This window comes from Prinia subflava, chromosome 4, assembly GCF_021018805.1.
Source record: "Prinia subflava isolate CZ2003 ecotype Zambia chromosome 4, Cam_Psub_1.2, whole genome shotgun sequence".
Lineage (NCBI taxonomy): Eukaryota > Metazoa > Chordata > Aves > Passeriformes > Cisticolidae > Prinia > Prinia subflava.
The window spans coordinates 71,338,588-71,354,722 of NC_086250.1; the positions used below are offsets into that span (position 1 = coordinate 71,338,588).

Below are 16,135 nucleotides of genomic sequence, written 5' to 3' on the forward strand. Positions count from 1 at the left end.
ATGAGATGAATCACGCCCTGAACTTCAGCTGCTGCATTTGATCATTTCTCCATTCATTGTGCAGAGTCTGGTGTACTTTCCAGACTGTGTCAGACACCAGCAACCCTTCAGATGTATTCCACATCTTCCCTGCAGACCTTCTCTGGCATATCCACTCATGGATCTTCCTCACATGTCTTTTCCTTTTCCTTAGAAAAATCTTGCCTCTGAGTTTTAGTCAATCTTCTTTTTAACCATCGCCCAGGCCTTTTATTTCTTTGCTGTTTTTTTCAGATACTTACCTCTGTCATTGTGTAAAAGACAGCTGAACCAGATCAAAAGCGTGTTGACATCAACGTGTGTCATTGCCTCTGCTCCTTCACTTAGAAATAATCTCTGTGTTGCACCAGTTGATTCACTCCCATGGCTCCCTCTCAGCTCGTGGCCACCTCACTTTGCAAGAAAGGGTTTGTTCAGCAATTTCCTCAAGGTCAGACAGGAAATCTTTGGCAGAATCAGGAGGAGGAACTACCATCAGTTATCCTGGCCATCACAGAGATGTTTGTGTGAAACATGGTCCCAGCCTGAGCAGCAGAGATGCTGTGCCATGCTGGAGGAGACATTTTCCAGCCCTAGTTCCAGATGCAAAGTTCATCCTTCAGCATCTCCATCCTGTTCCCAGTTTCCCAGCAGTATCCCTTGTTTGACCAGCATCCTCAAAAGAGGATTGTTTTTTAATCTTTGGCTTCACTTAGCTTGTCCCAAGCTGCAGCAGCAGGGGAGTCTTCCCAATTAGTACAGCCTGGCCAGATGTCCATCGTCCTGGATCCCCAGGGGTTGATTATTGCTCACCTGGCTTTGAGTTTTGTCACCCCAGGGTTGGCTGTGTCCGTCTCTGACTAACCATATGTTTAATCATATCCATGAAAATGACAGGGAACATTTATTGCTGTGCTCAAAAGCTTCAGTTTTCACACAGAGAAAATCTCTCACTTCATTATTGCTCCTCTTGGAGAGCCTTAATGTGCTTTGCAATGAATCGAGAGTCACGGTGTGTTTGCATGGCTGGAAAGGATTATTACCTCTATTTTCCAGATGACAAACTCTGGCACAGAGAAGTTAAGTAGCCACTACCAGGGATCCCAGCAGCAGCCACAAACAAGACCCAAAATGGTCATCATGAACTCTGCTTCCTAAAAGTTCCCAGAAAAAAATCTTTTTAAAGATCAAACTTTCTGAGTCTCATTGCACTAAAATAAATAAATAGGTGACAGATACAGCTTTGAGGGTTGCAGTAGAAAATCAGTTGTTCACAAGGAATGAGAAACACTGAGGTCAGTTGTCAGCTTCTGTTGTTCCCACCCACAGCTGGGTACAACTCCAGGGTGTTTGCTGATATGATGTTTATCAAGCACCAAGATCAAGGAATTCAAATTATTGAAAGTAAATAAAAGGAGTAAATAAATAAGCGGTGAGAGGAGGAGAAGCTCCCTCTGATGTAATCAGCAGGTCCATTCTTCACAGGTTCCAGGAAGGATTTGTAGGAGCACACTAAGCTTTATAGAAGTCAAAACTCCAAACTCCAGTCACACTATTGTCCACATCCTGCTTTTTTTTTTCCTCTCCTACAGAAAGGCAAATTTTAGTCACTGTCCTGTCAACACAGTGGTGGGAACTGTGCTGAATTTAACAATTTCATGTAGGGATATGTTACATGTGATCTCAAGTGAACATGGGTTCATACAGCCCATACCAAAACAGAAGAGAGGCAAACTCTCCTATTGGGGTTTGATCATGAAAGGTGTCTCACTGTCTCACAAAGATCTCCAGGTGACTCTTCCCCTGTTCTACTTCTCCAAGCTACGATGAGAATATTATACCAAAAAAGGGACCCTGATGTTTCTGCGAAGGCAAACAGTGATGCAAACCCCTTGGAGCCCTCTGCCAGCCCTTCAGCCCTGCTGTGCCCTCCCAAGCCACCAAAGGAGCAGAGGCTGAGGGCCAGGCATCACTTACCATCACCTTGTGCCTCCCAATGAGGTTTGGGGACTCACAGAGGAGCTGCACGTCTGACACGGTCACTGCACAGGGCTTCTCGCCCACCAGCACGGTGTAGTTCAGCTTGGCATTGCCTCCTGCCACCGGGGGGATCAGATTCCTGCCCTGCACAGAGAGGAGCATCACACCCCAAAGTAACCAAGTCAGCACCAGGAAAGAGCTTTTTCCCCCCTCTGGTTCATTCCTGGGGTACAAGTGTTGGTACTGCATTTGATAAGTGTGGGTGGCTGATCCCTGACACTGCTCCAGGATGGACAGGCCTTGGAGCAGCCTGGTCTGGTGGGAAGTGTCCCTGCCCATGGCAGGGGGTTGGAATGAAATGGTCTTTAAGGTCCTTTCCAACCTAAATATGAGTCTATTATGACATTTGTAGTTCACCATTTGCTCACATAGAGAGGAAAAGCCAATTTAGGAACTCATGCAGAGAGCAGCATGAGTGGTTACAGACTCCAAGCAGTCACAAAGGCCTGTCCTGCTCCTCCCTCGCTGCAGCTGAATGAGAAATGTTCCACCTAAGCCCTGCACAATAAAACCCTCACTAAACATTGTCAGGCAAGTAAGTCAGATCCTTTTCCAAACACGCAAAAAGCATCTGCAGGTAAAATAATTTCTTTGCATATTCAGCATGTAAAAATAGTGATACAGAAATGCTACATCATAAAATTCCTTCTCTGCATTGCTGCGAAGTTTACAGAAATGGCAAAGGACTGCTTTGGGTTTAAACAAGGGTGAGAGGAAGGTCCTGAATGTACAAGAAAGGAAACAGAGATGAGTATTTCACTCTCAGCCACATTGCAAAGGTAGAAGTTCTCTGGTGAGCAGCAGTGGGTACAAATTTAGGCTGCAAGCAGGAATTTATAATTTTTAGTTATGGGTGTGGGCAGTGCTTGGTGTTTGCTGATGGTTCCATAAGGGGAAAGGAATGGAGGCAATTTCTGGGGTGCAATCAGGATGATTTATGGCACAGAGAGGCAAGAGGCAGAATTTGTTTGTCCTTCCTCATCCAGTCCTCAGTCCCCATCTCACCTTCAGGATGATGGGACTTCCAGGCTTCAGCTCCAGGATCCCTGAGGGATTGAAAACTTCGAAGATGGGGTTGGGGTAGTAGGTGAAGTTGGTTTTGTTGAGGATCAGCAGGGACTGCACATTGTCAAGGATGAAGCCAAACTCCTCCGGGCGCTCAGCGAGCTCAGACTGGTGATTGGGGTCCACAGCCAGAGCTGGGGCCTGGCAGGTCATCTCTGTGCTGTTCTGCACCTCACAGTTCTGGGAAAAGAAACACAAAACAAGGAGTGTTTATAGGAAATACAGAGCCTGGTAGATCATCTCTGTGCTGTTCTGCACCTCACAGTTCTGGGGAAAGAAACACAAAACAAGGAATGTTTATGGGAAATGCTCCCATCCTCCCTGATGGGCAGATGGCCCATGAGACCCCCCCCATGGTTATCCTGGGACAGGTTTGTGCTTCACTGCTTCCAAACCTTCCCACCACACAATGAAGGCTGGGCAGGGATTGGGAAAGCCTTGTTGAGGCAGGTGTGAGGAGCAGTTTTGCACTTCAACAGGGCCTCCTGTGCCTCTTGAGAGAGCTCAGCCTCTGCTGCAACATCAGCATCTTTGCCTGACTTTGTTTCTTTCTGGAAATAGAAGTTTCTTCCCTAATTTTTCGCACAGCACAGATTAGTCAAAACCTCACTACCACCTTGCAATTAGGTCTCACACTCTGGTTGTTTTTCCAGAAGTGTTTGTGCAGTGCATGCTCAGTTGTGCTCGGGATTCCAGCTTGGATATCAGGTTACCTGAAATGAATCCCAGCAAGCTGGAGAAGCAAAGACAAAGATGAAGGTCCCAGAAGACCCTGAAGTTTGGTTCCAGCCCTGCCAAAATCAATTTTTTTTATGTGTGTGTCTTTCAGGGATGAGATAGTATTTTTGGAGATGAGCTGTGCCCTCTTTTTTGGGCTGCAGTAGGAGATTTCAGGCTCCAGAGGTGCCAGCCAGCCCCTGTCCCCAGCATGGCACGTCCCCTCCCCACTCTGCAGGCACACTCACATTGACGTGCTCCTTCCCGCCGTGCTTTGCCCGGATCTGAGGGTTCTGGATGAGGTCCAGGTGAGTTCCCCACACGGCAATGGGAGTGTTGCCACTGCAGAACAAGAAATGGGATTAAAGAACGAACCCAGAACTCATCACACCGGGAATGGGTGATCTGTGTTCCTAAATGTTGGTTGCAAAATGTCTGACCACGTCTGGCAGTCCCGTAGAGAGGGAAGGAAGAACAAAACAAATGATTTTTCTTTCATTCATAAAGGGAGAAATAAGTAAAGACAAATGATTGCTAAAACTGCCATGTCAGGCAGCCTCTGGGTAGTTCTCATTGTCAGGATTCAGCAATCACAAACTTTGGGGATGAGAAGAACAGTGGAGATCTAACACAGGGTCTTTAAAATGGTCCACAGGCTGTGTCCCCTCTATCACCTCAATCAGTCACAGAATTGTAAAATACCCTGAACTGGAACTCACAAGGATCACCCAGTCCAGCTCCTGGCCCTGCAGAGAGACCCCAAAAATCCCACCCTCTGCATCCCTGAGAGCACTGTCCAAACACTCCTGGAGCTCTGGCAGCCTCAGGGTCTGCCCATTCCCTGGGGAGCTGCTCCAGTGCTCAAAAAGCAAAAACGCCCTCACAGCCATGGACACAGCTCTTGAGGATTCTGGGTTGAGGTCTACAGCCTCCTGTCTAACCTGCTATCAAACCCCACCCTGAATATGACAATGTCACTTCACTGAACTCTTTTGGTGTCACCAGGGAACCCAGTCCTGCAGCAATCAGAGGAAATTGAGCCAAAGTCTTCAGCTTTGGTGTGCATCAGGCACTGGCCTGGTTTCCATCTGCTAGATCAGGATCCAGGACAAACAGAGGTTCCCAGTCTCTGTGTCCCCTTGCTCTAAGGCCAATTTCCTGAGAAATCCAACTCCCACAAGCCACAGCCCACAGGCATCTGGTGGATTTTCTCACTTTTATGGGGAGATGTAGCTGGAGCCCTGCTCACTCCCTGCAGTCACTGTCACCACGAGGAAACAGCTCTCAGAAACACCCTTCTCTCCTTTCCCCTGCCTCTTCCAGCTGCAGCTGTGGGGCTTGGGGAATGTAAGGGGAGGAGGAAGGAAACTGCAAAGTGACATTCCCAGGCTTCATGGGGCTGGCTCTGAACACCACATTAAGGAGAAGGGTTCACCACAGGCAGCTCTGGCCTTCCCAAAAAAAGCAGCTCTGATCTCTCAGGATGTGCTGGTTTTGCATTGATTGACATTTAGTGACGAGGGAAGAAGCCTCAAATCTCAAACTGGCAAACTAAAACCACTACACAGGGTGAGCTCTGCTGTTACAGCACGAGGTGGGGGCAGAGCGAATGTCTTGGGTTGAAAAATGTAACCAAAAATGTGTGTTCTGTTTTCATCTGTTGAAGCCATTGGGAGATTTTGTTCTTTATCTCTTGTAACTCTAGGGGGGGAAGAGGGCGATGCCTTCTGTTCATGGACACCTGATAACACCAGATAAGGCAGGGCCTCCTTATCTCTTCCTGCACCCATCCTCCTCCCAGGGACATCCCCTGTGAATGGGCCATTGAAGGCTCTCACAGGACTGATAACATCACCTCATCCCATTGGGAGATGCTCCACCCAGCGGGAGGAGCCAAAGCCTTTCCATGGGATAAAACAGCAATCCCAAACCCCAAGGGAGCCTGTTCCCACTGGATTCCCAGAGGATGACTGGACCCTTTCCTGAGGATCATCTCTGCTCCAACAGAGCCACAACTGTCACTCCATGGGGACTTATTTCAGACTGTTTCCAACACCCTGACCAACAGGGTGTCAGGTTTGCATTCTGACTCTGTCAGTGGTCCTTCGTACTATTGCATTTATTTTATTTTATTTTTATTTTATTTTATTTTATTTTATTTTTTTTTTTTTTTATTTTTTTTTTTTTTTTATTTTTATTTTTACCTTTCTTGTTGTTTCTTCTCTCTCTATTAAATTGTATTTCTGACTTGGAGTCTCACTGGTTTTGCTTTCAAACCAGGACAGTGATCCAGGGCTGAAAGGAGAACAGTTGTCCAAGAAAGCAAAACCTTCCCCTGTCAGGGCTCACACAGCCAGGATGGGGTGAGGAAATGTCATCAGCAGACAGCCCCATCCCTGAGGGTTCCCCAGGCTGAGGAGTGCTCTCAGCAGTTTCAGCACCTGCCTCTACCTCCCTCTGGAAGTTGCCCAGGATGAAGTTTATTTCCTGCTGGGAAGGGGAGGCCATGTGGAAATCAATGGGATTGGGAAAGGAAAGTTCAGTATCCCTTTCCTGCCTCCAGGTAAAGCTGCACGCACAGGAAAGGTGAAGCACGTGCATTATAAATGAGAAAACTCCAGAGAATAAACACCCCGTGAGGAAGAAGGCAACAAATCTCCCCCGCTTCTGACCTTTGTTTTCAGTGTTCCTCATTTATCTTCCATTATTAATCAGCTGGAGAGCCAGGAAGGAATGCAAACATACACAGAAAAGCTGTCAGGTTTGGGTGAGCTCTGCTGCAGCCCCTCCAGTGGCACCCACACTGATGAACCCAAATTTAAGTTTATCCAAAGAGAATTGGCACAACCACATCTTTCAGCAGATACTCCTGGGACACATCTCTGGGAGGCTCCTCATGGTCTTTCACTGAAGGACTGGACTGGGCCATGGTTAGAGCAACATTTCACCTTGAGTTTTGCAGAGTATCTCAAGATTTTTCTCTCTGAAATCATCAGCTCTGATGGGAAATTGCTAATGGGAAATTTTACTGGGCAAGCCCACATTTTGCTGTTTCCGTAAGGTCTGGATGAGTTGTTTTTGATTGCCCAAGGAATCCTGCTGAAGTCACACATCTGCTTACAAGAGACCTTCCCTTCCCTGCCTCACTGAAAAAAAATACCCTCTCCCCAAAATTCAGCTTCCCTGTAAAGATTCCTGACATCATCCAGGGATAGCCCATTCTTCAAAACCCAGAAGTGTATAAACCAAATTGTTCTTTCTCCACTGTCCTGGATCTTCTGAATTTTGTCTGTGACCCTTTATACTATTAATAAAAAATATTATTTTTATTGTTATTATTATATAATTTAACAATAGCATAATTACTAATATAATTAATCTCTCCTGAGTCAAACTAGAAGGGATTTTATATCTTTACTCGACTGAGAGCTTTATGTGTTCCACAAAAATCCAATGTGTGAACACACCTACAGTATGTGTGTCTGTATAAACACAAATCTTTTTATTTAATCAACTAAATCTGTGCACACAGTTTTAAACCCACATGTTAAAAATCCTCTGTTTGGGTTGGAATCTGAGCTTGCAGGCTCAGACCACAGGTAATAAACCCAACCACAGCACCTGACCACAGAGATGGGAAAAATAAAAAGGTAAAGCAGGTTTTTTTTGTTTGCTGAAGGCTTAAAATCACCCCCAAACCCTCTCTGGATTGAAAATAAAGTAAATAAAACTGTTTCTTGCCTTGAAAATCACCAGCCACTGGCATTGGTGCCTGTATCTGGATGCTCAGCCAGGTGGGAGCAGAGCCTGGAGACCTGCTGCTGCCCAGCAAAATAACAGAGGTGCCAAAAGCTCTCAGAATTTAACTGTTTATTGCCCCAAAAGACCCTGAGTATCATTTTCTGCCTGCAGACTCAGGTAATTGCTGGATGTAACTCAAATCAAACCCAGATCAAAAGTTTTAATGGAGCCTTGTAGAGTTTTATTTACTTGCCAGCCCAGCATGACTCTTTTTTCCCCTTTTTTTTTTTGTGTTTTTGGCTATGGAAGTAAATTAGCAGTAATCTTTTCTTTATTGTCTTGAAAAATAGCCCTTGAGAAAGTTTTAAGCCAGGCTTGGTGCATTCATTCACTGGTTTTGCAAAGCTGGTTTAGTGTCAATCATCTCTGCCTGGGAACAACTCAGCCCACAGTTATAAATTGTCTTAAAATTGCCCTACCTAAAACTGTCCTTGACACCCCAAACCCCGTGGTAATCCTGGATATTCCATCTTCTCCAGGGTTGTGCACCTTGGACTCAAAAGTGCTTAAGAAGGAGGATGAAATGGGGTAGGTCTGGTTAAAATGGGGCATCTGTTAATGCTCAGGTTGATGCTCCCTGATTTGAGATGAAGAAAACAAAGGGTTGTACCCAAAAAAAATTCTGCATGGAAGTGTTCAAAAGCTGTGTGGATGTGTCACCTGTGGACATAATTTATTTGTCTGTGATTCTTTATATTATTCATTAAAATTTATTTTTATTGCTATTATATAATTTAATAATAACATAATTACTGATATAATAATCTCTCCTGAGTCAAACTAGAAGGGATTTTATATCTTTACTCGGCTGAGAGTTTTACATGTTCACTACCAAATTGTGTCACCTGGGGACACATTTTGGTGGTGAACATGTCAGTGCTGGGTTAAGAATTGGAGTCAATTATCTTAGAGGCCTTTTCCAGCCTTAATAATTCCACGAGTGATGAGACAAGTGCAGTCCCAGCCATCCATCCTACCAGCTGCACACCCCACAAACAATCCAGTACCCCCTAAATGAGCACCTCACCCTTATTTCCATTATCCTGGGATTTGGGATCCATCCAGCCATGGCACACAGATTCCCTGCACCTCCACCCTGGGCAAAACTTTGCTGACACACCTGAGGCACCTCCTTGGCTGCTCCTCCACCTCTGCCTGGCAGCTTCAGCAGAGAAACCACTGATCAGGCAGGCTGTGGAGAACTCCTCACCTCCCAGCCACACCTGAGGCCAGAGGGAGGAAGGTCCCTGTGCTGCAGTTTTCCAGGGGATATTCAGGAATTCATTCTCCTGGGCTGTCAATCTTGCACCTTTTTAGCAGCACTGAGCTTGCTTTAAAAGGGAGTGAAGTGATTTCTCATTTCACTGATAACCTGGGCTCTGACTGAAAATAAAAGCCCCAAATGGAAAAATCCCGACAACTAAAGCTTCAAGCACAACGTGCAATGGCTCAATCCGGCTAAATCAGTAAATTCCCTCGCGGTAATTAAAGGCACTAATTGATTTGTGAAAACATCTTTGGGATGGGAGCTGAACTGGGGGGATTTACAAGCCCTGCTCCTAATCCCCAGGGACTCCAATCAGTCCAGTTTGACAGGGAAGCAGAGAGCTGCCGTGGATGAATGAGGGGAGACTAAGATGTCTTATTTTGTATCTTTTCAAGGAAATACCAGTGCATTTAATGACCAATTTCTCCCTTCCTGAGGCCATTTCTCCAGGCTTCTGAGAGTTTGGGCATCACTTTGATGCCTTCTAAAACCAGGGCAAACGCTGCTCTCAGGCACCTTCATGTGAACCCTGTGAATTCACCAAAGCAGCATCAAGGGGGTGAAGAGAAAAAGGGATCCCTAACGAGGAGAAAAGCTCCTGGATAGGGCAGGGAGCAGGGCTCCCGTTGTGTTTCATCCTGGGACAGAGCCCTGGGGCTGTCAGCACCATGGCCAAATAGTGCTTAGTCCTGAGGCATCAAGTCCATGAGGGCTGTGGGAAATGCAGGAATTTCAAGTCCATGAAGCCTGTGGGAAAAGCAGGAATTTCAAGTCCATGAAAGCTGTGGGAAATGTAGGAATTTCAAGTCCCTGAAGGCTATGGGAAATGTAGGAATTTCAAGTTGGTGAGGGCTTTGGGAAAGGTAGGAATTCAGCTTGCAAACTGTGAGAGGATGAAATGGTTCATGGCTTAAAGGTTGTTAAAACCACGGAAAGGCTTTTGCCCACCTTATCAAAGTGCAAGGAGGCAGCTGCTCATCTGTGACCACCAAAGCCACCTCTCCCCAAATACATCTACAGACAAAATTTGTAGTGTGGAGGGAACTTGGGACAAGATAAATGTGATGCTATTGTCCAGTCCTCCCAGGTCTGGGGAGAAGAATGTGACGCTGGAAGAGACACTGGGGTGCTGGTGGTTCAAACACTCAGGACAAGCTGCTGATGGGCAAAGCACCCACCCAGGTGCCAGGGGCAGCACAGCCCAGCTCAGGCTGCAGCTGGTGTTGGAGCAGATGACAAGGAGGAGAGCCCTGGGAGATGGAACTTTGTGCTTACCCAGTGAACTCAGCTGTGATAACTCCCCTGCCCAAGGGACATTCACACAGAGCCTGAAGGTGCTCGTGGTGCAGATGGGACACAATGGAGCTGGGCGGGTGCAAGAGGCAGCTGTTTCAACTTAGAAGGTGTCAAAAACTCGTGATCCACCACATTCCATCATCCAGGCGTCCCTGATCCACAGCTTTCCATCATCCAGAGGGAAACTCCCAGCTGGGTGTTCCCACCTGAACTTGAGTACAAACCCAATGGAGGTTGTGTTCTGGGGATTTTCTTCATCCTTTCTTTGGGATGCCCACTGGCATCTGATGGATCCAGTCTGTGACCATCACTTCAACCAACCAACAACGAGAGGACACGGTCTCAAGCCAAGGGAAATACAGGTTGGATATTAGGGAAAAGTTTTTCCCAGAAAGAATAATAAAGTACTGGAACTGTCTGCCTGGGGAGGTGGTGGAGTCACCATCCCTGGATGTGTTTAAAGAAAGACTGGATGTGGCACTGGTTTAGTTGAGGTGTTGGGGCTGGGTTGGACTCTGTGATCTTGGAGGTCTCTTCCATCCCAGTGATTCTGTGACATCAAAATTGCAATGACCAAGTCTTGTGGAGCCTGTGAGTGGTGCAGTCCTTCTGCTCTCATCCTTTCCTTTTCTTTCTTATGCATTTTCTTATGTGACACTTTTAGCCTTTTTTATTTTCATATTGCCAGAGAGGGTAACAACCAAAATCTCTATGTAGCTGCTTTCCCCTGCAACCAAATTTTTCTAAAATAAACCCATATATATGTATATATTTACAAACACTGATCATTCAGTGCTGTTTCACTCTAATGCACCCTGAGGGATCTATTGAGAAATATCTCTGCACAGATTCTTGGTGGAGACAATGCTTGGAAATCAGTTTTCTGCACCAAGGAGCAAAGTGATCAGAGCAGTGCTCCTTTAAAAAAACCCATGGGAATTGGAAGAGGGTTCCCCTGGGGCACCCACCTGAAGATGCTCCACTCAGGCTCGATCCTCAGGATGGTGGGATCCTCTACATATTCATAGTGCAGCTCCTGATGGATCTTGGCCTTGTCCACCCTCACGGACACCTTCACCTTCTCAAAGCCCTCGTAGGAGGCCGTGGTGTTACACACAATGTGCTTGGTGGATCTCCTGGGGGGAGGAGAAATTAAATGTGAACCAGGTGCTACCAAGCAGCAAAACGGTGCCAAAAAGAGCCCAACTATTCTTATTCTAGTCTGTTATTAATATTCAATAATAATAATAATAATAATAATAATAATAATAATAATAATAATAATCTATTATTCCTATGTCCTGTGGCCCAAACCTATGCACTGAAGAGGTGAAACTCAGTGTGAATCATTTATGTTCCTGTAGCAGTGACATTGCCTTTTCAGTGGTTTAAATAAAACCACAAGAGCCCTCATTTCTCAGGACTCAGAATAAAATGTGAACCCCAAGGGCAGTCCAAACCAGGCCTCTCTCCAGAAGTATTTCTCTGTGATTAAATATTTGATGGATGTTTCCTTCCTGCCTGCAGACATGTGCAGCAGCAGCTCATAAAAGGGGTGTTTGCACCTCAGCTTTGCAGTCTGGGATCATAAAGTTTACTTTGCGTTAGGACTGTAAGTCTTGTTTAAGTGCAGTTTGCAGCGTGTCTTGGACTTCTGGAAGTACTAATACAGTGGAAAGCATTTTATGATTATATTTAAAGAGGATTCTGCATAAACCTTTCCTTTTTGGCAGGGCTCAAAACCAACTCCAGGTCTGCATTCCTTTCAAAATGAGTCAAAAATCCAGGTACCAAGCATTCTCAGTCTTCCCAGTCCTGTGATTTGTGATGCAGCATCATCTCAAACCCCTAAAATGGGGGGGATAAGCCACCTTCAATGAGTGCACCCTCCAGGTGCCCTCTAAATCCCCCCAAAAGACAGCGCTCAATCCTCCTAAAATTCCCCAGTCTTCAGTGAGCATCTCCAAGCAGCTGTGGCTCCCAGCTGGCATTTCAAATCACAGGCTGTGACTTCACCCTGCCGAATTTCGGATGCTGGATCGCTCCACAGTCATGACAGGCTGCTAAAGAGGGTCCCTACAGCCAGGAGAGGGAAGGGCATCGCCCCAGGGCAGTGCTCCCAGGTCTCCTGTCAATGAGCGCTTCCTCTGCCAAGGACATATTTAGGAGAAACGTGCCAACTTCATCTTCAGCCCCCATCGCTGCTGGCAGCAAAATGTGTTGCCCTGGGTGGTTCTGAGCTGCGGGAGCCCCTGGGAATGGGATCCAGCCTCATTCTCACAGGGATCAGGGAACATCCAGCAGGTAACGCTGACATTAAGCCTCTCTGAAGCGCCATTGAACAGGAGCCAACACAGAGCTGAGATGTTGCAAATCATCCATTTCTTAGCACTGCAAGACTATTCTGGGATAAAAGGGAGGTGGTTTAGTGCTTCGAACTGATGTTGTCAGATTTTCTTTGTCACCTCTACTAAAGCGGGGACATGAAAATGAATCTTTTAAATGACGCACTCCCAGAGCAAGTAGCGGAGCACGGGACCGTGGAGAATTGTACTGAAATTTGACAAGAGGCCACGGGAAAAAGCACATCAAATACCGCTCAAAACAATGAAATAAATCCTATTTTCTCTCCCCAAAACATGGCCAGCGAGGCTGTGCATGGTGCAGAATGCACAAGTCCTGTTGCAGCACAGACGTGGACGCAGGCAAAGGAGGCACTTGAGGGACAAGGTGTCAGGGCTGCAGGAGAAGCTTCCTGACTTTAACTGGCATTGAATCTTCCACACTCAGCCACGAGCAGCAGGAAGGGCTCATCTGTACCTGTAGAAGAGGCAGGGCTGTCGCCCAAAGGTCACGATGACGTTGCTGCCAGCGTTGAGGTTGTTGCCTGTGATTGTCACCTGGGTGCCACCCGACACCGGTCCCCGCTTCGGCTTCAGGTCAGAGAGGGTCAGAGTCTGTGGAGGCAAAGGAAGGTGTTGGAAACACAGCAGGGGAGCAGAGGGGCCTTCCCTCTCCTGTTAGTGGTGAAGAGAGGGAGGCACTCCCAAGGATTAATCAGGACCTCTGAAGCTGGCCATGTCTGATAAAGGAACCTGAGGTGACACCAGCCCTGTCAGGGACCCTCTGTTGGAATGCCAGGTTTGGTGGGATGAGTGCAGACCCAAGCCCGGTCTGTTCTCACCCCTCCAAAATGGGATCTGCCCTTGCACCCACTCAGAAATACTCCTACAAAGAGAGGTTCATGCCTGGAGCACCTTGGGTCACAACCTCTCATCTCTGTGGCTTCTTTGGCACAGCTCAGGGGTCCTTTTGATGTCACACAACCCCAGCTCTGCAGGATAACTCAGGCAGTGAACTGGTTTGACTGGATCTTAATGGGATACCTCCACCTCCAACTGTGGAGCTCACAAATGATGAAAATCGTTTGGTTTTGAAAAGATCACTCAACCTCATTGATTCTCAAAATCACAGAATGGTTTGGGTTGGAAGGAACCTTAAAGACCACCCAGTCCCACCCCCAGCCATGGGCAGGGACACATTCCACCATCCCAGGTTGCTCCAAGCCCTGTCCAACCTGGCACTGGACACTTCCAGGAATGAGGCGCAGCTTCTTTGTCCTCACCACCCTCACAGGGAGCAATCCCTTCCCAATATTTCATCTAATCCTGCCCTCTGGCAGTGGGAAGCCATTCCCCCTGGATGCAGGAGAGCTGTGGCTCAGCAGAACATCTGAGGTTGTTCTTGCCTCTCCCACACAGGATCCCAGAATCACTGAGGTTGGAAAAGATCTCCAGGGCCATCGAGTCCAACTTGTGACTGATCCCCACCTTGACAGCCAGAACAGAGCACATCCAGCTGCTCTTTGAACTCCTCTAGGGATGGAACTCCCTCCCCTCCTGGTGCAGTGCCAATGTTCAACAACCTTTTCCATGAGGAAATCCCTCCTGATGTCCAACCTGGACCTGCCCTGCTGCCAAATGCCCACACACAACCCTAAATCTTTTTCTGATCTGACCTGGATGTTGATGCAGCCTCGAGCAGACCTGCACTGACACATGTCCTGTCGAGGTGTCCTCTGAAATGCCACAGCCACAAAAGCAGCACTGCCCACTTGAACACCTTCTCCCTTTTCCTGATGATTTTCTGAGCCTCTTTTCTCAGCCTAACACAGCGTTGTGTTAATATATCAAAAAAGGGGCACAATTCCTTTAGAGGCCCCAAATCTCAAAACTCTTTTTCTCACCCTGCTACCCTCCCTTCTTCTCCAAATCAAGACAAAATACTCTAGCTCTGAAGGCACAGATCACCCTGTTACCACAATGCAGAGAGGAGACATCAATATTCAGGGAGAAATTTGGAGTTACAGTTTATTCTTTCATTTGCATCTTAATAGAAAAACTTTCCATTCAGTCCCAAGTGAAAAGCTACTATATGCATTTAAATGAAGATTATTTCTTTCCCCCTCTCTTTAAGAATGATGACACAAGTGCTTGAAGCTCTCAGCTCCTCTGAGCGAGCAGGTACATCACACAGTCACCTTATTGAGCTTTGGAGACCATTAATCCATGTTTATAAAACCACCTGACACACACCACAGCTCCCACTCTCACACACAGAGACACCTCTGTTCCCAGGCCCCTCTGGTTTAATCATTTTGAAAAACAGCAGCAGGATTTCCATTTTTCCATTTTGCTCCTATTCAAAATGCAGCTCTTGGAGGGAGGGCAGAACATGAAAATCAGACTTAGAGCTCTTTAGAAGGATCTATTGTCAGAGCTGGGCACTTCTTGTGTTTAAACCTGACTGTTTTTCACCTGATGGTTTGGAAGCTGGTTTTGTACTTAGAACCATGGAATTTTTGGGTTTGGAAAAGACCCCTAGGATCAGCAAATCCAAGCATTAGCCCAGTATGGGCAAGGCCACCACTAAAGCACCTCTCTAAGCACCTTCAACACTTCTAGGGACAGTGATTCCACCACTTCCATGGGCACCCTGTGCCAGTACTTGGCAACTTTTTCATCAAGAAATTTTTCCTAAAATCCACCCTGAGCCTCCCCTGGCCCAGCCTGAGGCCGTTCCCTCTCCTCCTGTCCCTGTTCCTGGAAGCAGAGCCTGACCACCCCGGCTGTCCCCTCCTGTCAGGAGCTGTGCAGAGCCACAAGGTCCCCCGAGCCTCCTTTTCTCCAGGCTGAGCCCCTTTCCAGCTCCCTCAGCTGCTTCTGGTGCTCCAGACCCTTCCCAGCTCCATTCCCTTCCCTGAGGGGCTCAAAACTGGATCCAGGATTTGTGGTGGGGCCTCAGCAGTGTCCAGCACAGTGGGGTGGGCACTGCCCTGGTCCTGCTGGCCACACTATTCCTGATGCAATCCACGTGTCGTTGGCTCCTTGGCCACCTGGGCACACCTGGCCTCATGTTCAGCCAGTGTTGACCACTGGGCAGCATTCCAGCCATTCCCCAAACTTGGAGTGTGATTTCCTGGGAATATTCTCTTCCATTCTCCTTTAATGGGATAAAAAAAACCCGTAGGAAGAGTCTGGAAATGCAAAGGATGCACTTCCGTACTGCTCCTTCATATTTTGGGTACCACCTCAAACTCTGATGACAACTCCCTCACTGATGGACACCACCCCCAGTACAGATCCCTGCTGGCCATGATAGCTGATGCTGGGAGGTGACCAGGGAGAAAATGGGTTGGGAATGGCCAGCCTGGTGCCCAAAGCCCCCACAGCAGCACTGCAGCAGTACCTGATTCAAAGATAGAGGAATATTTGAGTTAAAGTCCAAAAAGACCTTTGTTGTGGGTGCCCTGCCCTCTCCTTGGGGTGGATAAAGCAGCCTTGGCCTCTTGAGGGTCCTCACAGGCCACAGCCACACCAGGAGGGCTCCTTGGCCAAGCGCTGCTGTGAATCTTACAAATGAGTTTGTGGC

General features: G+C 47.3%; 1 protein-coding gene across 1 annotated transcript in view; it reads right to left on the minus strand.

Moving 5' to 3' along the window:
* The window catches only part of PLXNA4 (plexin A4), a 445,535-nt gene that overhangs the window by 55,259 nt on the left and 374,141 nt on the right, over nucleotides 1–16,135 (minus strand). Inside the window, exons 15-19 of the mRNA XM_063397126.1 lie at nucleotides 13,025–13,161; nucleotides 11,173–11,340; nucleotides 4,089–4,182; nucleotides 3,064–3,303; nucleotides 1,996–2,142 (exon numbers count right to left, since the gene is read on the minus strand). Coding sequence (XP_063253196.1) covers nucleotides 1,996–2,142; nucleotides 3,064–3,303; nucleotides 4,089–4,182; nucleotides 11,173–11,340; nucleotides 13,025–13,161 — 786 coding nt within the window. The remainder of the gene's footprint in view (nucleotides 1–1,995; nucleotides 2,143–3,063; nucleotides 3,304–4,088; nucleotides 4,183–11,172; nucleotides 11,341–13,024; nucleotides 13,162–16,135) is intronic.